The sequence below is a fragment of the Notolepis coatsorum genome (assembly GCF_963971535.1).
Source record: "Notolepis coatsorum genome assembly, chromosome: 3".
NCBI lineage: Eukaryota > Metazoa > Chordata > Actinopteri > Aulopiformes > Paralepididae > Notolepis > Notolepis coatsorum.
This window is the reverse complement of record NC_140167.1, coordinates 130,480,076-130,502,686: the sequence shown is the minus strand read 5'-3', so window position 1 is coordinate 130,502,686 and position 22,611 is coordinate 130,480,076. Positions and strand designations below refer to the sequence as shown.

At 39.8% G+C, this 22,611-nt stretch overlaps 1 protein-coding gene across 1 annotated transcript in view; it reads right to left on the bottom strand.

Annotated features, from left to right (window-relative positions):
* The window catches only part of LOC311224416 (carboxy-terminal domain RNA polymerase II polypeptide A small phosphatase 1-like), a 172,267-nt gene extending 153,690 nt beyond the window's left edge, over positions 1-18,577 (bottom strand). Inside the window, exon 1 of the mRNA XM_084309386.1 lies at positions 18,221-18,577. Coding sequence (XP_084165512.1) covers positions 18,221-18,293 — 73 coding nt within the window. The 5' untranslated portion in view covers positions 18,294-18,577. The remainder of the gene's footprint in view (positions 1-18,220) is intronic.
* Between the last annotated feature and the right edge of the window lie 4,034 nt (positions 18,578-22,611).

Sequence of the window (22,611 nt, the reverse complement as noted above, 5' to 3'; positions counted from 1 at the left end):
CATGTTAAACCCAGATTCGGCTCAAACAGGGACTAAACACGTTTCGCAATTATGCCACATCAATGTGGAACGCCCTACCCAAAGATGTAAAGGAATGTGAATCACTACCCACTTTCAAAACCACTCTCAAAGAACACCTACGGGAGACTGCAATTCGAAACTGGCCCCTGTAAATGTCCTAACCCAACCCCCTCCAATGTACAGTAAAGTATCAAACATGGTTTTGTCAATATTCCAATGTACAGTTGTGCTTGTGCAGTTGTACAGTGTCCCCCCCCCCCCCCCACCTATAATGTACGGTTCTACGTCAAATATATACTCTCTTTTCTAGACTCTTTTTGTATCACAAACAGTAGGCCCTACTGTATTTGCAAATCTGGTATGTCATAAATGTATAGAAGTGTCTATCTGTATGTCACATGTCATGTTATGATGAATTGAAAATGGGGGACCCTGATGTAAACAAGATGAAAGTCTTTCTCTGGTCTGCATGCCCTTAACAATTGTATGTATTGAGCTGTACTGTATTGTACCCATTCTGCAATCTGTTAACAAAGTTTTCAATCAATCAATCTGGCAACACTGATGCGTTGCATTGTGGGGGATCCCGGTTTGAAATTTGAATTGAAGCACGTTACAGACAGAGCCTGCACCACGCCGTGAGCAACTGTTGCATCTTCTCCTCAGGTAATTTATTGGAGATCATACTATTGGGTAATTGTGCAACACATATATTTTATTATTTATAAGTAATGCGTGCCGCTGATATAAATGAGTGCTGTTTAGTCTGTGTTTCAGTGAGTGTAGCGCAAGCTCACGTTAGCTACTAGGCTACATACACTGTAGCGCGAGCTCACGTTACTACTAGGCTACATACACTGCGTGCAAGCTCACGTTAGCTACTAGGCTACATACACTGTAGCGCGAGCTCACGTTACTACTAGGCTACATACACTGTAGCGCGAGCTCACGTTACTACTAGGCTACATACACTGCGCGCGAGCTCACGTTACTACTAGGCTACATACACTGCGCGCGAGCTCACGTTACTACTAGGCTACATACACTGTAGCGCGAGCTCACGTTACTACTAGGCTACATACACTGTAGCGCGAGCTCACGTTACTACTAGGCTACATACACTAGCGCAAGCTCACGTTACTACTAGGCTACATACACTGTAGCGCGAGCTCAAGTGCTACTAGGCTACATACACTGTAGCGCGAGCTCACGTGCTACTAGGCTACATACACTGCTACAGGCAGAGCCTCACATCGTCACCAACTGTTCTCATCTCAGGTAATTGTGCAACACATATATTTTATTATTTATAAGTAATGCATGCTGCTGATATAAATGCTGTTTAGTCTGTGTTTCAGTGACTAGTCTACTGTAATGTTATTTGCTCGATATTATGAAACTGGTGGGATCTGTAAACTACAGTAGCACTACTGCTAGCAGGCCTAGACTGCAGAATACTGACGTTAGCTAACCAATGCATATCACGCAGATCTTTCATGGTTTAATTTAATTGTAAAATATATAATTTCACAGCAAATACTGTTACAGTGCTGGATCTCAACAATGACATGAAAGCAGAAGACAGCTCAATAACAACTACCGGTATACTTCAAGTGGTCGTAAGTGATGTATAATTTTTTTTTATTGTGTGTGTGACTGTATATATAATATATACTTTTTAATCTGGGACATTTTCAAAGAGTCATCCTGTAATGCCTTCTCTCTCTCTCTCTCCCAAGACGGTCAAGATCTACCAAGTCTTCAAGATCTTCAAGTGGTCATGCTTGTAAGTGATGTATAAAATGTTTTATTGTGTGTGACTGTGTATATATATACTTTTCAATCTGGGACTTTCATTTCAACAGCTGGAAAGAGTCATCCTGTAAATGCCTATACTGACTGTTGAATGTCCTTACTTTTAGCTATTCTGCAAGGAATTCTTACAAATCAAGAAGTGTTGATGGATGCTACAGTATATTTTATGTAGATGTGCATGACGTGGACTAAATTAGAGGTCCTAGATATGGAAGTTTGAAGATGGCGGTGTTTCAAGAGACTGGCTAGGCTACTGCATGCTGTAGAGTGGTGAGTTAACTTGTTCCATGTGCCGCAAGTATGTCAAAAAGAAAAACAGAAACCACGTTTGTCATTGTCATGTTAACAGTTACTTCACAGTACAAATACGTGAGTCCCCTGTTGTGGTTGTGAGTCACCTTTATTAGCTTAACTCCGTAGCACCGTATATTCTCTCCCCACCGTATGTATCTTTTTTTCTACCACCCCCTCCTAATGTACAGTCTCCTCCCCATCATAATGTATATATTCTCTGTTAGGATCTATGGGTAACATTGATTACTGTATATTTGCATATCATATATGTCACAAATGTAACATTACTATATACCTGTAGTATGTCCCTACTATGCCATAAATGTCATGATGTCAATGTTGTGTAATGTCATAAATGTCACTATGAATTGAAAATGGGGGACCCTGATGATGTAAACAAGACGAAAGTCTTTCTCTGCTCTGCATCCCCTTAACAATTGTGTGTATTGAGCCGTACTGTATTGTACCCATTCTGCAATCTGTTAAATATTGATTGATTGAACATTTTATTAACAGATTGCAGAATGGGTACAATACAGTACAGCTCAATACACACTTGTTAAGGGGATGCAGACCAGAGAAATACTTTCATCTTGTTTACATCAGGGTCCCCCATTTTCAATTCATCATAACATACACGACATACAGATAGACAGTACTGTCTGCTACATCTATACATTTATGACATACCAGATTTACAAATACAGTATTGTTTGTGATACAAAAATAGTCTAAAAAAGAGAGTATATATACATTTGACGAAGAAACTGTACATTGGAGGAGGTGGGGTGGGGGGACTGTACATTGGAGGTGGTTGGGTAGGAGGGGTGGGGGGGGGGACTGTACATTGGATTATCGACGAAACCTTACTTGGTCCCAAGAAGAGGGTCTTGTGTATTAAATAAAGTTTTTATTCATTCATTCACTCTGGATCTGGTAAATCCAGTAGCAATACACACAATTGTTAAGGGGATACAGACCAGAGAAAGATGTGTGTCTTGTTTACATCATCAGCGTCCCCCATTTTCAATTCATAGTGACATTTATGACATACACAACATACATGACATCATGACATTTATGACATAGGGACATACATGACTTACAGGTATAATATACCTGTAAGTCATGTATGTCCCTATGTCATAAATGTCATCATATGTATATATTTACTGTTAGGATCTCTGGGTAACAGTACTGTATATTTGCATATCGTATATGTGACAAATGTAACAGTACTATATTATAGTACTGTTACATTTGTCACATATACGATATGCAAATATACAGTACTGTTACCCAGAGATCCTAACAGTAAATATATACATATGATGAGGAGGCGACTGTACATTAGGAGACTATGTTAGGACTGTACTTAAAAGGAGAATTTCCTAACCCACAAAATTGGCACAATCATACTCCCTTATTCAATAACAATGCACTCTTAATTGGAAAACGACCTATAAGATTCCCTATATGGGAAGAGCAAGGCATACACTCATTAGGGGATGTTTTTAACAAACAGGGTTTTTGTAGTGATAAAGAAATACGCAAAAAATTTAATCTCACCAAGTCCACATGGCTTTTTCACAAACAGTTAGAGCTATGTTTGAGGTCTCACGGTGTTCCATTAGACAGACCAATTGAACACCACAGATACCACAAATTCTTCTACGCAAGAGAGACATCGAGAGGTTTTGTTTCAGAATTTTATCATCAATTACTAACGTCCTCGTATGAAACCCTCCAACTTGACTCTGTCTGGAGGAGGGATATACCAGACCTGGAAAATGACTTTGATTGGCAAGGAGCCTGGGCAAATGTCCGACTTACATCAAGGAACCCGGATCATCAACAAATCAATCTTAACTATATTCACAGGACATACTTGACTCCTATAAGACTGTGCCGAATGGGGCTTAAACAAGATTCCAAATGCACCCAATGTGCAAATGGGGACGAAGGGACATTTATGCACATGTATTGGGACTGCTCACCAGTTAAGGCATTCTGGAAAGATGTGACCCAACAAATATCAAAACTCGTATCTTGGAATATACCTGTACACCCCTCGGTATTATTATTGAATGATGTTTTTGAGTTTGCAGTGAATCCACAGCTAAAGAGATTGGTTTTATCGGGTATCACAGTAGCCAAAAAGCTGATCGCATCACGCTGGTTTCAACCGGAAAAAATTTGCCGTAAAGTTTGGTTTCTTACATATCTCGATGTAATTTACCATGAAATATCTACAGCAAGAATTCTGGGTCTCAATGAATCCAAAATGTCAATGTGGTTAGAAGTGGTGGAGAGAATAAAAGCTAGCTTATAATGGTAGTGTCTGGTTAGGTGCGAGGGATAGTGGAGGTACTTCTCAAGGTGGGGTCTGGGAGGGGGGGGTTCGAGCTGAGCATATGTGTGTAGGTTTTTTTTTAGATAACAGGTATTAGGGGTATATCTTATATAAGACAACTAACTATAATGTGATCTCATTGGATGTGCCCTGACAATTAATGCTTGTATATCTTATCGTGTGTTGTCATGTTTGTTTATATGTTTGTTTAAAAAATAATAAAAAAAAAAAAAAAAAAATACAAAAAAAGGAGAATTTCTTTTGCTTTAATCCCTGGAATCACTGGCCTTAGACTATCTACTAACGTATTCTCTATCTCTCTCTCTAGGTTCATGGCCACTAATGGCTTCAGAAGGACAGTATGCTGGATGAGGAAGGTCTTGGCCATGCTGTGATGACTCCTAGAGGACAAGAACGGAGGTGCAGGACCTGGCTGTCAAATGGTTTGTAATGCTACAGTATATTGTATGTAGATGTGCATGACATGGACTAAATTAGAGGTCCTAGATATGCTAAATAATATTGAGAATCACTGGCCTTAGACTATCTACTAACGTATTCTCGCTCTCTCTCTAGGTTCATGACCACTAATGACTTCAGAGCTTCAGAAGGACAATATGCTGGATGAGGAAGGTCTTGGCCATGCTGCGATGGCTCCTAGAGGACAAGAACGGAGGTGCAGGACCTGGCTGTCAAATGGTTTGTAATGCTACAGTATAAATTATTGTATTACCCATCACACTCACCATCAATGACTCCACCATCACCCCCTCCCCCCTAGTCCGCAACCTCTGTGTCATCCTCGACCCCACCCTCTCATTTGACCCCCATGTCCGCTCCATTGTCAAAACTTCATATTTTTACCTCCGCAACATTGCCAAAATCCGTCACTGCCTCTACCCCCTGCTGCTGAATCCCTCATACACGCCTTCATCTCATCCCTCCTGGACTACTGTAACTCCCTCCTCACTGGCATCACCTCCCGCTCCCTCCATAAACTGCAGATGGTCCAAAACTCAGCCGCCCGCCTCCTCACTAACACCCGGTCCCGCGAACACATCACTCCTGTCCTCCACTCCCTCCACTGGCTCCCGATCAAGGAACGCATTAACTTCAAAACACTACTCCTCACCTTCAAAGCCCTCCATAGCCTGGCCTCACCCTGGTCTCAAACTTTTTACACCAAGTACCACCTGAGAACGTAGCTGGCTCTCCAAGTACCACCATATGACCGACGTTAAAATACAGTATTCAGCTATGCACAGTTCACGCAGGAGGCAAATGTATTCCTAATACCATTATTTTGTTACAAAGACTTAATTTCCTGCATTCTGGTGCAGGAATGTTTGAATTTTTACCATTTAAATGCCTGTGTTTGTGATGGGCATCACAAAGTATTGTATATAAAAAAAAAAAAAAAACACACATTCAATACATTTTGAATTGTAACCCTTTAAATGCCAGTTTGTGTGATGGCATCACAAATTATTGTTAAAAATTATTATTATTGTTGTTGTGGTATGGAAGCAAATGAGTGACAGAAGTATTTGAATTTTATCAGACCGAATTTATAGCATTGAAAATAATTACTTTGAAAACGCGTATCTGAATTGAATTTATAGCATTGAAAATAATTACTTTGAAAACATGCATCTGAATTTTTTCAGACACCGAATTTATAGCATTGAAAATAATTACTTTGAAAACATGTATCTGTTTTTTTTTTCAGACACCGAATTTATAGCATTGAAAAGAATTACTTTGAAAATCATGTATCTGAATTTTTTTGCTCCAAATTTACCTTATGTGAAATAAAAATTCAGTGTTTAAAATTCAATGTAAAAAATTCGAATGCATAATAAAATTCAATGTAAAAAAATTCGATGCATAATTGCGGTGTATAAAATTCAATGTAAAAAATTCGATGCATAATTGCGGTGTATAAAATTCTATATAAAAAATTCGATGCATAATTGCTGTGTATAAAATTCGATGTAAAAAACCATCATCCGGGCTGCGTGAATCCTTTCAGCAACTGGCTTGTCCTTCCGCGTTCCCGTTTGGCGCTCTGATTGGCCAGGTCATGTGACATGAGCGCCAATCGTGGGACGGCAAGTTTTTGCCGTCCCACGCTCTCTGATTGGCCACTGACGCGTTTGCCCAATCCGTGACGAGCTGTGTCTTTGCCCATTTCCACGTCAAACAGCCTGCAAACTACCTGGCATTCTATCGCCATGCTCTAAGACAAACTCTAACCTTAACCAACTTCGAAAGAGTGCCTAAGCTTAACCGTCGAAAGAACTTGCCGTCACGCACTAAGACAAACTCGAACCTTAACCAACTTCGAAGAGTGCCTAAGCTTAACCAGTGTAAAAACAGGCGTCGGCCAATCAGAGAGCGTCTCCGAGAAATGCGGCTTGGTTTGGTATTCACGCATCCGGGCTACCCAGACAGGATAAGCAATCGAGCCTGGATGCAATCGAACTGACTTCTGGCCTATCACTGCACGGCTTTGTCAGTCATGTGATCACACCAACCCGGGAGAAAGATGGCGGTATATACATACGGTGGGGAGAGAAATATACATACGGTGGGGAGAGAATATATACATACGGTGGGGAGGAGACTGTACATTAGGAGGGGGTGGGAGAGAAATATACATACGGTGGGGAGAGAATATATACATACGGTGGGGAGGAGACTACATTAGGAGGGGGTGGGTGGGAGAGAAATATACATATGGTGGGGACTGGGGAGAGAATATATACATACGGTGGGGAGGAGACTGTACATTAGGAGGGGGTGGGTGGGAGAGAAATATACATACGGTGGGGAGAGAATATATACATATGATGGGGAGAGAATATATACATACGGTGGGGAGGAGACTGTACATTAGGAGGGGGTGGGTGGGAGAGAAATATACATACGGTGGGGAGAGAATATATACATATGATGGGGAGAGAATATATACATACGGTGGGGAGGAGACTGTACATTAGGAGGGGGTGGGTGGGAGAGAAATATACATATAATAGACAGTCTCCTCCCCACCATATGTATATATTCTCTCCCCACCATATGTATATTTCTCTCCCACCCCCTCCTAATGTACAGTCTTCTCCCCACCGTATATGTATATATTCTCTCCCACCCCCTCCCAATAGTTACATAAGCATTGTTGTAACTAGTGTTAACAAATACTTTATTATAGTTCAATTGTGTTAAACTTGGGACACAGCCATGGCTCTATATTTTATTTCGTTTTGTATGTGAGGTATTTTAGCTTGCAGTTGTTGTGTTGCATTGTGGGTCTTCAGCACAAAGTAATCCCTTGCTGAGGGTAAGATGGTTTTCTGTCTGCTAAGACTCAGAATACTTAATTAACATGATCTGTGCTTCATAAAAAAACAGATATTATTTATCTGGTTTTGGTTATTTTGCACAGTAAATACTTATTCAGGCCTACCTGCAATTCAGAATTTAATCCAGCAGGGCGGCAGTGATGTTCATTCTGCCTTTTGTTATATATAAAAAATGGGGCTTTGAAAGACTGACATATTTGAACTTCTAGCTCCTGCTACTCTAAACATATATATATATATATAATATACACAGTCTTGATAAATTGCATACAAGGTTTTTTGAATATTTTGATCGTCTTCTTTTTAGAATTCGCTGGCAATCATCGCCGCTATCAAGGTGAGTTAACTAACACATTCTCAAATCATGTTTTGTTTTTACCACCAGACATGCGCTAGGTATATGGAGCTAGGTACACTTGCTACTGTAGGTTATATGGTGCTCATTGATAACTACTTTGATGGTGCTTATTTTTTCCTTATTTTGTTAATTATGTTGCTCTTTCTCTAGGAATGCCAATGTATAACTCCAGCCCCTATTACCACACTGCCATTGATTCAGCTCAGTAAGTATTATCTTTCCATTCAATATTGTCTGTCTCTCTCACCCCACTTCAAACTTCACACCTTTATCTGTGTTTTCATCTCTGTCTTTCTGTCTCTCTCACCTCGACCCCCTCCACTTCACACAACACCTACATTGCCAAAGCCTTTGTCATTTGATGACACAGCAGTGCTATGTCTGTCTCTCCCTCTATCTCCGTCTCCCTCTCTCACTGGCATAACATTTTTATTGTCGTATTCAATATTTCAGAGATTCTTCGCCAGAGGAACTTGAAGCCATTCCTGAATTACCACCAGAGACCAGCAGTTGCACGCAGGCAGAGACTGCCTGTAGCGTGAGTTGAATTTTATACACAAGTTCACTGGTGTTTATTCTTATATAAAACGTCTCTAAAGACGTATGTTTACCTTTGCATTGATTGGCGGATTTTTTACTGAAGACATTGGATCTTTCCTGCTCTCCCATCCAAGTCCCAGGTTGTAATGACGTAATCATGATACTTAGTTGATTTTGAGTAGACAATTACTCGTTGCATCTGGGCTCATAGTCATAGCCATATAGGAATGACCGCTACACCGTCGCGCCAATAGCGGCCGAGGGAGGGAGAGTTAAGCGATTTCTTTGTCATTCAGACAGATTCTCCTATCTGCACCTATCTGACACGTATAGCCACTGATGGTGGAGAAGTGCTGTACAATTAGCCATTTTGGGGAAATTCAGGCATAAAATAATATTCTGTTGTGTGTCACTGTCAAACAATCCAATATTTCAGAGATTCTTCGCCAGTTGCGGGAAGTATGTCACCACCTGAAGACGCAGACCACCACCTGAAGCCCATGTAGAATTGTGAGTTGAATTTTATACATGATAGATCAGTGGTTCTCAAACTTTTTACACCAAGTACCACCTGAGAATGTAGCTGGCTCTCCAAGTACCACCATATGACCGGTGTTAAAATACAGTCTATTCAGCTATGCACAGTTCACGCAGGAGGCAAATGTATTCCTAATACCATTATTTATTGTTAACTTTTGTCAGACACAGCCACAATGTACAAAGGGATAGCACTAGAACTAGCAAACGCTTCCACACAACTCATACAATGCAAGGGGCATTGAGAACATAATAACTAACATTCTCACATAGCAAGTGAGAAAATTAAGAACAACTGTATTTCAGCAAATGTACTTAATCTCTATCTCTCTCTCTCTCTCTCTCTCTCTCACACAGCAAGCAATTGTCCATCATTCTCTCTCTCTCTCTCTCACACACACACACACACACACGCACACGCACACACACACACACACACACACACACACACACACACACACACACACACACACACACACACACACACAATTATTTTGTTACAAAAACTTAATTTCCTGCATTCTGGTGCAGGACTTTTTGAAATGTTACCCTTTAAATGCCAGTTTGTGTGATGGCATCACAAATTATTGTTAAAATAAACACACAAAGTAAAATATGTTCAATAGGATAGGAGCCCCGCATTTAGTGATCTAGGAGGCAAGTATTTTGTAATAAGATCAGATAGATAGAGCAATCACAAAATAAAGAAATGAGGCTCATCGTGCTCGCAAGCCACTGTCTAAAGTCTAATTGTGTTCTCAGAGGGATGACACTGGTGATCTACACCTCTACCAGAGGCCAGCAGCCAGAGGGGGACCCTGCTGACCACAAGGCCATCTGAATCATCCTATGCTGAATTGACATGGATGGTATCTCCCTTAAGCTGATGTGAGTATAACTTCCATGTACAAACACAAACACACCCACTCTATCTATATCTCTCTTCTAGGACATGTCATCATCATCAAACCTTTATTTAATTCTTGGGAGAACAGTAGGGTTGTAAAAAAAAGTGTAAACATCTTCAAATCATTATTAACACATCCACGCTGTAAAGGGTTATTGCCCGCCATGCTTTGACCGCCAGATCTCGCGAGTAGGGTCGAGCTGCAGACTCGGAGCCTCGGTCCAGATTGGAACTTCCGCCCTGCCACAGGACTATTACTCCTGTGACAGGGCAATGCGCTGATTGGCGGAAAGTACGGAAGTATCTCGAAGTACGTCTGACGTATCTCGAATTATGTCTGACGTTTCTCTACGTTAGCGAACATTACAGTACAGTACTGTTTCTCATTCCTGTACTGTTGTTTATACTCTGCTCCTGTGTTGTAACCCAACCCCCTCCAATGTACAGTAAATGACCAAGTATGGTTTTGTCAATATTCCAATGTACAGTTTTGCTTGTACAGTTGTACAGTGTCCCCCACCCACCCACCCCTCCTACCCGACCCCCCCCCAAGGCGAAAGTCTTTCTCTGGTCTGCATCCCCTTAACAATTGTGTGTATTGAGCTGTACTGTACTGTACCCATTCTGCAATCTGTTAATAAAATGTTCAATCAAGAATGGAGTGATTGACAGTGTCAAAGGCCTTTTGTAGGTCCAGCATGATCTGTTAATACAATTTTCAATCAATCAATCAATCAATCAATCAATCAAGACCCGCGTCGCAGGCACTGCATTCCGTTCTCAGAATGGATTTGAGAGAGATCATCAGCAGGCTATATATGATATTCAGACTCTAGATCTATTTGCAGAGCCAGATGAGATGAGGCAACCTGTGCGATTGGCTCTTGACAACTAATTTTGCACGTACTGTATAGGCTACAGACAGTATGTGTGTATGCGCGCACTGCGGGAGGTGGCCAGAAGCGCGCAACTAGCCAACTACTATTATTACTACTATATTAATACAGTTTTATCCATCGCAAAGCGCTCCAGCGCTTGAATACGGCCGGGGGATCCGCTCTATACAATGCAGACCCACGGCTCTCGTATTATAATGAGCCCGCGAGGCGTGTTATTATTAGAGTTAATAATATTGTATATTGTTTCCACTGCCTTTTTATTCTATTTTTACTTCTCCACTGTACTATAACTATGTCTTCTACTACCTGTACCTCCCCTCCCCCCGGCCCTCCCCATGCTGCTGAATTTATATTATTTTATGAATACAACGTTTAATGTTCGCTAACGTAGAGAAACGTCAGACGTAATTCGAGATACGTCAGACGTACTTCGAGATACTTCCGTACTTTCCGCCAATCAGCGCATTGCCCTGTCACAGGAGTAATAGTCCTGTGGCAGGGGGCGGAAGTTCCAATCTGGACCGAGGCTCCGAGTCTGCAGCTGGACCCTATTGGATCTCGCTGTACAGCGTTATTGAGATCAATATTGAATTTTTTCGCCATGGCATTCAAAATTCATATATACACCCATGGCCGCCTAGTTATAGTTGAAAGTGGGGGTGCAAGATTCTTTTTTATTCTTTTTTTTTATTTTATTTTTTTTTACATTTAATGTGCAATTTCCTGCAATATAGTGCCTTCAATCTTGACCAAAATAAAGCTGCTCTTTTCACTATAAAACTCAGTTTATATTGCAGTATGATAGCTATAATAATAATAACTTCACTGCGAGGGCTCTTTTAGCTAACGCTAGCTAGGCACGTATGATAGCCAATTACTATTATAATAATAATAATAATAATAACTTTCCCATCCTCCCAAAGCCCCTCCGGCCCCGTTCACATCCGCAGCGGCAGTACCAACAACAACAACAATTAATTGACGCTATCAATAGCCCCAGTGAGCGCGGCGGCTGGCTGAATGAATGAATGAAAACTTTATTTAACAGATTGCAGAATGGGTACAATACAGTACGGCTCAATACACACAATTGTTAAGGTGATGCAGACCAGAGAAAGACGTTTGTCTTGTTTACATCAGGGTCCATACTAGCCCCTTTCGTGACTGTGCTGCACCGAGTGAATCCACAGTCACTTGCTCCTCAATGGGAAACCAACCTAGATTTACCCTGAAGGACTGGTTCTGGCCGAACCGTTCGTTATACAAGTATCACAGAGACATTACAAATGTGCTCACAGTTGCACGAGGGTTTCGGACAGAGATACGGGATGGTGCGCAGGCGCTGTGATCACCCAACGGCGGAAATAATGCCGCTTTGAGCAGTTTATAAAAAAATATTAAAAATATTTATTAGCAACGCCGAGCTTTCAAACCATCCCGTATCTCTGTCCGAACATATACAGAAATAAATACAGTAAAAACATACATGACATCATGACATTTATGGCATAGGGACATACATGACATACAGGTATATACTGTAGTACTGTTACATTTGTGACATATACGATATGCAAATAATATACAGTACTGTTACCCAGAGATCCTAACAGAAAATATTATATATATATGATGGGGATGAAACTGTACATTAGGAGGAGGGGGGGGGGGGTGGACATTTACGGTGGCCAGTTTCGAATTGCAGTCTCCCGTAGGTGCTCTTTAAGAGCGGTTTTGAATGTGGGCAGGGGTAAAGTGGGTTTTAGGAGTGAGGTTAAGCAGTAGTCTGACCAGTTTGTTTTGTGATGTTTGTAATCTTGTTTTTAGTGCCTTTGAGGTGCTTTGGTACCATGAGGTGCAGGCATAGTCGTAGTACCCTTGAATGAGTACTGAGAGTACCCATGATTTTTGCCATTTATCGTGAAATTGGTATTAAATGTAATTCTGAGTGGCATTAAAAAGTCTTAAAGCCTTAAATCTGACTGGGCTAAACCTGCAGATACCCTGGTTATTTTCAGCCCAATTTATTCATTTCACTGCAAACCATCTGATCAATATATCACCCATACTACATAAAGCATTTACTGACGATCACGTAATTATAAACGCCCCCCCCCCCCTTTCCTCCGTGCATGATGACGCATAACGTATACGATCATATACAGTTGATTTTTTTAATATAGCGTGTCTAGGGAATAAACGGCAATCGATGCATTTAGGTCTATAACTCACGTTCTAGGAATTACTACAGAAAATGATAAAACATACTTATATTCTAGAAGGTATTTTTGTATTTTTGTATGAATGAAAAAGTATAACGTTCCTACATCCTGAACAATAGATAATCGATGTTGAATGCAGGCATTAAAGTGTTCCGTCTCAAGACGGATTTCCGTCAATTTGATTGGGGAGATCCGTCAATTTGATTCGCAGTCTAACGGAATTGACTACCTGGTATAATATGATTTGTAGATGCATACAGATTGAAACAAAATTGAGCCAATCAGAGGCGCCAAATATCATGAAAAGGGAATTTTTTCTACTGAGGCGGCACCAAGCAGTCATCACTCAGGGACTCGAGTGGTTGCAGCTGGAGGCTATTGGGCGAGTGACATTTGCGAGGTCTGTCCGCCACATGGCAGGGTAACAAAATAGTTGTGTCCCCTGCTGTGGTTGTGAGTATAGTATACGTTTATTAGCTTAACTCCGTAGCAACATCACACAGGTGTATCTGTAGACAGTCTCCTCCCCACCGTATGTATCTTTTTTCCTACCACCCACCCCCTCCTAATGTACAGTCCCGGACTTTCCAGTGAATCATAGTGTCCTTTTTTTTTCATTTTCCCAGATGCACCATGCACCAAGGATCCAGCTGATTACTGCCAATCTGGAGGATTGTTCCTTATCTGCTCTTCACTTGTGCCACTGATTCATTGACCTTTTGTGGTGTGGTATGTTTTGATTTTTACTTAGTAATACACTGTATAGTTGGGATTCTGAATTAAACAGTATAATGTTCACATATATTATGGAGCCCCCAGGGGTCGGGAGAATATTGTGGAAAACAATATAAAACTGAAATGGTAAAGCTAAAAAACTGTAGACCTGACCACAACCCCCTCGGTTCAACAGCACAATATGTTGCTTTCTCCGCTTTTAAAAGTTGAAATCATCTGATGACATTGAAGGGATAGTTCAGAATTGTGGACATAAAGTTTAATTTACTACTTGGCCATTATGTTATGTTCAATGGACTGCACTTATATAGCAATAGCGCTTTTATCCAAAGCGCGTATGGCCTCTCATTCACCTATTCACACACATTCACACACCAATGGTGGCAGCTGCCATGCATATTGATCCATAAATAGTGTTTAGATTGTACTTCTATAGGTTTTTAACTTTACATACTGTATTTAAACATTACATTTGAACAAACACTGCAAGCTAAAGTTTTAAATCATTTGAATCTGTTTTATACAGCACACTTGCTTCCAAAATAAAGCAGTTTTACAATCCTGAGCGTTTGTTAACACTTGAAGCTTTTTGTTTCTAACAATCTGTACAATAAAAGTGTCTGTCTGAATAACTTTTAGTGGTGCCAATTTATTGAAGGAGTTTGATTGTAACAATTTAGGAAAGATCTGTAAAATAACAGTGTTTCTCTGCTGAGTTTTTAGTGGCATAACTTTATTGAAGGGGTTTGATTGTAATAAGTTAGGAAAAACCGGCCAAATAACAGTGTTTCACTGTGTTTCATCGTAATAATTTTGGAAAAACTTGTGAAATAACAGTGTTTCACTGCTGAACTTTGAGTTATGTCACTTAATTGAAGGAGTTTGATTGTAGTAATTATGGGAAAACCTGTAAAATAACAGTGTTTCACTGCTGAACTTTAAGTTCTGTCACTTTATTGAAGGAGTTTGATCGTAATAATTGAGGAAAAACCTGTGAAATAACAGTGTTTCACTGCTGAACTTTGAGTTCTGTCACTTAATTGAAGGAGTTTGATTGTAATAATTATGGGAGAACCTGTGAAATAACAGTGTTTCACTGCTGAACTTTGAGTTCTGTCACTTAATTGAAGGAGGTTGATAGTAATAATTATGGGAAAACCTGTAAAATAACAGTGTTTCACTGCTGAACTTTAAGTTCTGTCACTTTATTGAAGGAGTTTGATCGTAATAATTGAGGAAACACCTGTGAAATAACAGTGTTTCACTGCTGAACTTTAAGTTCGGTCACTTAATTGAAGGAGTTTGATTGTAATAATTATGGAAAAACCTGTGAAATAACAGTGTTTCACTGCTGAACTTTGAGTTCTGTCACTTAATTGAAGGAGTTTGATTGTAATAATTATGGGAAAACATGTAAAATAACAGTGTTTCACTGCTGAACTTTAAGTTCTGTCACTTTATTGAAGGAGTTTGATCGTAATCATTTAGGAAAAACCTGTGAAATAACAGTGTTTCACTGCTGAACTTTGAGTTCTGTCACTTAATTGAAGGAGTTTGATTGTAATAATTATGGGAAAACATGTAAAATAACAGTGTTTCACTGCTGAACTTTAAGTTCTGTCACTTTATTGAAGGAGTTTGATCGTAATCATTTAGGAAAAACCTGTGAAATAACAGTGTTTCACTGCTGAACTTTGAGTGCTGTCACTTAATTGAAGGAGTTTGATTGTAATAATTCTGGGAAAACATGTAAAATAACAGTGTTTCACTGCTGAACTTTAAGTGCTGTCACTTTATTGAAGGAGTTTGATCATAATAATTTAGGAAAAACCTGTGAAATAACAGTGTTTCACTGCTTAACTTTATGTTCTGTCACTTTATTGAAGGAGTTTGATCGTAATAATTTGGGAAAGACCTGTGAAATAACAGTGTTTCACTGCTGAACTTACTTAATTGAAGGAGTTTCATCGTAAATGTAGGGAAAACCTGTGAAATAACAGTGTTTCACTGCTGAACTTTAAGTTTTGTCACTTTATTGAAGGTGTTTGATCATAATAATGTAGGAAAAAACCTGTAAAATAACAGTGTTTCACTGCTGAACCTAACCTGTCAATTAACAGTGGTTCTCTGTTCTCTGGTTCTCAAATAATAAACAGAATTATCTGTAAATTTATTGCTTTTCCACTTTATTTTAATTAGGGTATTTCAATGTAAATTCTACAGAAAATCTCTGGCGCCAAGCTGCCGGACTTCTACAGTTTTTTTACCGATTTTTTTCTTACAGTGTGGCCACTATTGAGCATTTGCACCATTAGTTAGGTTTGATCCGTTTTTAGGCCTATTTACCCATTCAGCTGCAGGATATTTCCTCATCTCACTACCTGGACATTAATATTATGCTTATGAATCTCCAACTGACCTAAAGTTTTAGTTTATGAACAAACACATCTAATTCCTTTTGAATTGAATAATTAATAAAGGAACACTTGACTTATCCCCAAAAGGGGGTGTGGCATGACCAAAATAGAGGTGTGGCGATCAAAATTCAGTGTGATTGACATATTGCCGGTCTGAATGTTAGTAAATATAATTTTGTGGCATTAACCAATTGCAAAGTGAAGAATTTTTCTTCATTTGATATACAGTAGCTACCAAGGACAGTTTGTCTGTAGTTTACTTTCAGGAATTCTCACTTACACTAGTGGAAGACTCTCATCTGATCAATAATACATTTGTATCTTCTATCTGGATTGTTTATTTCAAGGCCAGAGCTAACCTTCTGAGGTTCTAGATGATAAAGTATAGAATCTTTAGAAACACTTTAAAAGAAGGAGGTACTGTATAGTTTAGATACATTAAGAGTTAACATTGTAAATTGTATATTGCATAGTGTATATAATATTTTCTATGCCTATTTTATTCTATTTTATTATTGTATTTTGCACAATCAATGCGGGCATGACCACCCGCATTTCACTGTATGCCCTGGTATGTATGTGAGTGTGACAAATGAAATAAACCTCTTGATTCTTGATTCTTGATTCTATCGTTCTGGATGGTGTATTTCAGGGCCAGGGCTAACCTTTTGAGGATCTAGAGATGATACCGTTCTAGATCGAGATGACTCTGTGACAAATAAAAAATAGCTCACTAGGGCTACTGTACTGTACTACTGTAGACCTATAGGATCAGACATAGAACATTTGAAAATAGCTCTGGAATAAGTCTGTGATGCCGTATTAAATAGCAGATGCAATTAATGTAATCTGTGATAGTATCTGTGTATCTCTCTGCAAGCTCAGACGGGAACCAAACAGCTGCTACCTCAGAGACAACAAACTTCTGAGAATTCAGATACATTCATTCAGTATCCATCTCTAGGTGAGTAACACTCAATTTAATAATGCATGTGAGCTATTGTATTGACAACACAGGTTTTGAATCTTAGTTCACTGGTTTCTAGCTTTGGGAGAAGAGTTGTTCCTGCTCACAAATGTGTACTGGATTGTCCAAAACCAAAGTAATAACATAGGCATAGGCATAGCCTTTTGAATTCTTAAATTGAGCAGTATAGCAGTGCAGCATAAGAAGGCATGTCTATGATAAATCCATTTAGCTAATAATAATAAAATTAAATAAAATCTAGCCATCTTACTTGTCTCCTGTGCTTCACCTGCAGAAATAAAATGGGTAGGCTACAGCAACTTCCAAAACAATAACAGTGAACTGTCAAAATGAGAGCCCATCTAGGTTCTCGACCCGCCCCCTTTTAGCTACATGGACATCCACAATTGATATCCTGCTTAGAATTCTGCACTGTTCATCAATCAAAGTCCGTTTTCTGTCCGGTTGTCTAACGTTACATCTGAAACCAATTTTAAAAACCTTAGTAAATCGTGTTTGCTTCCATACGTTCTAGTAAGGAATCAAGGCCTGTTGCCCGGCTAACATTTACTTTAGAGTTGTTGTTGTTGTTGTTGTTGTTGTTGATGTTGATTTGTTGTTGTTGTAGCTATGCCTATTTTCTAAGCTATTTCATTGATTTGCGTATACACTTTGTCCATGTAAATCACCGTAAATAAACTCGTTTCGACTGTACTGTATTACTGACACCGTGGAGCCACAGCCTGAACATGCGCAGCAGAATACTTTAAAACAACTTTTCCAAACTCACCTTCCTCGCGTTGAGTCGCATTGTCCTCCTCATCTCTTGTAACTTGCGTGATTACCGACGACGACTGGTCCATTAGATTCGTTAATCAAAGATACCGACGTTAATACTCAATACGAATAGTTCCGAGGGGTTATGGCAAAAAAAATTATTTATATTTTGCCACTCCCTGTCTACATACGCGCATACTGTGCGTGAAAAAAGACAAGTTCTTTAAAACAAATAAGTAACGCTTACCCGACAGAACACATCGGACCAAACTAATTAAAATGAAAAGTATAAAACTTATTTAAAAAAAAAGTGAATAGCTTGTTTCTACATAGATTTGGGTTAACTTCAATCAATTTCACGATGCAAACATGGAACTTGGCGGTTTCAAGGAAGCCCTATTCTTAAAGCCACACTGCAGGATGTGAAGTTGTTTTAGTTGCGCAAAAAACGTAGGACCCAGTCGTATAATAAGTAGTTTCTTGATTAGGTACTGTAGCTGAAAAGCAACGTGTTTTTTATACGAATTAAAAATAATTATTGTATTTATATTGCTATTATGTGCCTTGTTTAATGCTGTCGTTTAATTAATTTCAAGCTGGGAACTGAATTCTAAATGAACGTATTCAATTTATAGCAGGATGTAACCAAGCGGAAATAGTCTGTGTCTTTTAAAGTGTGCTCTATCTTTGCAGTGTGGCGAGGGAAGCCTTGAAACCGATCATGTAAAGGAGGAGGTTAGGGACAGTCTTCAAATTGTGCACACAGAAGTTGAAAGTCCAATTCTTCCAGACTTGGCACAACTGCAGGCTCTTGTCATTCATGTTGTCTAGGCCAGTGGTTCTCAAAGTGGGGTCCGGGGACCCAGGGGTCCTGGAATTGGGTTTAGGGGGCCCCCAGCTAAATGGAAAATATTGATTAATTAATTTCACTGATATATTAATTTCAGTAATATATTCTATACTAGAAGTTAGTACATTGAGAAAGTGTATAAGAATGACTAGTATTCTGCTCTCTCTGTTATTGCTGCGCGTCAGTACAGACTACAGTGTTAGTGTATTGTCATTAGTTACACAATAATGCACAAGAACAGTACAACGAAAATAAGTTTGGCATCCAACCAGAGTGCAAATGTAACAGTAAAGTGCAATAGTAATATACAATGTACAATTGATTAAACTGGGTATAACATATAAATTAGTACTACTGGGTGTAGTGCTTCCCCCCCACCCCACCTACCCAACCTCCTCCAATGTACAGTTTTTTCGTCAAATGTATATACTCTCTTTTTTTAGACTCTTCTTGTATCAAAAACAGTACTGTATTTGTAGATCTGGTATGTCATAAATGTATAGATGTAGCAGTACTGTCCATCTGTATGTCATATGTTATGATGAATTGAAAATGGGGGTCCCTGATGTAAACAATACGAAAGTCCTTCTCTGGTCTGCATCCCCTTAACAATTGTGTGTATTGAGCCGTACTGTATTGTACCCATTCTGCAATCTGTTAATAACATTTTCAATCAATCAATCAAGACGATGGGATAAAGATAATTTTACATTGAGGACAACTGTAGATTCCCCTCTGATCATGTTGATCCCAGCAGTCTCACAGAGAGATGTATACACAGTTACACACTATTAATCATCTGGAAAATTATTCATCCATCATCAGCAGATATTGAACTGAAGAAAGATAAAACAATAAAAGGGTACAAATAAGGGGAAATAATAAATAGTAATCATAACAGTGACCTGAACTGTCAAACATTAACAATTAAAACCCGTTCTTCCTTAGGCAGCTCATATAACGGAACAGCCAAATGAGGAACAGTGACTGGTTTTAGGCTACTGGTCTATAATAAACTCACACAGTTCTGAGTGAAGGATTCCGTTTGCTTTTTCTTTCATTCGTTTTTCTTTTTCTTCATCATAATGCTTAGCAGGTCAATATATTGTGGGAAGTGGGTTTCTTTTCACAGTTGCAGAGTGAGTTATAATGTGAACAGATATAACTGCTCACTCACAGTATCACAACAAACAAAAGACTAATCAAATATTGGGATGAGTAGTTGCTTTTATTCTGTAGCTGCCTATACCATTGTTGCCTTGATATGGACGTGTAGCCTAGCAAACCACTTGCTTTAATATGAAGGGCACTACTATGATTTGCCTTCTCCAATGACTGATCTTGGGACACCCCATAAAATATGATTATTCCTAAATCATCAATGAATGCAGTCTTCACAAAGTAAATAATTGTTTGCAATAATACTGGGGCAGCAGTGTTGAATGAAGTTGGGTCCAGGTAGAGACTGGTGTTGAATGAAGTTGGGTCCAGGTAGAGACTGGTGTTGAATGAAGTTGGTTTCAGGTAGAGACTGGTGTTGAATGAAGTTGGGTCCAGGTAGAGAGAGACTGGTGTTGAATGAAGTTGGGTTCGTAGAGACTGGTATTGAATGAAGTTGGGTCCAGGTAGAGAGACTGGTGTTGAATGAAGTTGGGTTCAGGTAGATAGACTGGTGTTGAATGAAGTTGGGTCCAGGTAGAGAGAGACTGGTGTTGAATGAAGTTGGGTCCAGGTAGAGACTGGTGTTGAATGAAGTTGGGTCCAGGTAGATAGACTGGTGTTGAATTAAGTTGGGTTCAGGTAGAGACTGGTGTTGAATGAAGTTGGGTTCAGGTAGAGAGAGACTGGTGTTGAATGAAGTTGGGTCCAGGTAGAGAGAGACTGGTGTTGAATGAAGTTGGGTTCAGGTAGAGACTGGTGTTGAATGAAGTTGGGTTCAGGTAGAGAGACTGGTGTTGAATGAAGTTGGATCCAGGTAGAGACTGGTGTTGAATGAAGTTGGGTCCAGGTAGAGACTGGTGTTGAAAGAAGTTGGGTCCAGGTAGAGACTAGGGATGGGTACCGAATTCGGTACTTTTGAGGCACCGAACCGAAACACGTCGGTACTACCGAGTATATTTTTTATTATTATTTTTTTTTTACTTTTTTTTTTTCATGTCAACGTTCACACGCACAATATATGCTTACCTAGGATTTGACTTGATTCAACAACAAAGCAGTCGGAGCAATGACAAGCCGAAAACTGTCGAAATTGTAGTTATTTGAAGTTTGGATTTTTTTTACGACTGAGGTAGGTAAATTAAATTTCTTGAGACTAAAGTACCGAAAAAAGGTACCGTTGGGTACCGGTATCGATTCACAGGTAGCCTACCGGTACCGGTATCGGTTCAAATGTGAAAGGTACCCATCCCTAGTAGAGTTCAAGTTTCAAGTTTCAAGTTTCTTTAATAGTTGTCATACAGAGGTACAGAATACTTTTGTACAAAATGCTTCTTACTGTTGCGCTCCAGAGACTGTGCATGACAAGATAAGTATGAAATAAAAACATAGTAAAGATTAGAAGTAAAAAAAGAGGTCACAGTGTTCAGTTTAGACATATGTACAATGTTCGTAGACGTAGTTACCATACAATATACAATACTGTGCAGTGTACTAATATACAATACTATATAGTGCAAGGCATAAATGGACGAGGTGCAGTTTAGGTACAATTCACAGTAGGTGTACGAGTTGTAGTGCAAATCCTTTATCAATAAATATAAAGTGTAAGTGTGTTTGTGTGATCTAAAGTGTGGAGAGTGGGTGCTGCAGTGTGTTGTTTGTTTGAGTGAGTGTGTGCGTGTGGGTGTGTGTGCTGTGTGCATTTGATGGTTGTTGCATAGTGATTATTGTTCGTTTAGCGATTATTGTTCGTTGTTCGTTTAGCAGCCTGATGGCCTGGGGATAGAAGCTCCTTCTGAGTCTTTCTGTGCTCGCCTTAAGACTTCGGTATCGCTTGCCTGACGGCAGCAGTTCAAAGAGGCAGTTGTTCGGGTGGCTCGAGTCCTTAATAATTCTCTTAGCCTTCCCCTTGCACCGCTTGTTGTAAATGTTCTGGAGGGTGGGAAGCCCCCCTTCAATTGTGCGTTCGGCTGAACGTGTCACTCTTTGTAGTCTGCTACGGTCTTGTGCAGTGCTATTCCCAAACCAGGAGGTGATGTTGCCGGTCAGGATGCTCTCTATTGTACATGAGTAGAAGTTCCTAAGGATCTTCTGACTGACTTGGAACTTCCTTAGGCGCCTGAGGAAGTAGAGGCGTTGTCGTGCCTTCTTCACAACACTGTCAATGTGTGTGGTCCATGTCAAGTCCTCGGATATGTGGGCTCCGAGGTACTTGAAACTGTTCACTCTCTCAACCGGTGCCCCGTCGATGCTGAGGGGGCTGTAGTCCTTGACCCCCGACCTCCTGAAGTCCACAATCATCTCTTTTGTTTTGCTGACGTTCAGGGAGAGGCAGTTCTCCTGGCACCACTGTGACAGGTTCTCTACCTCTTCCAGGTAGGCCCTTTCGTCGT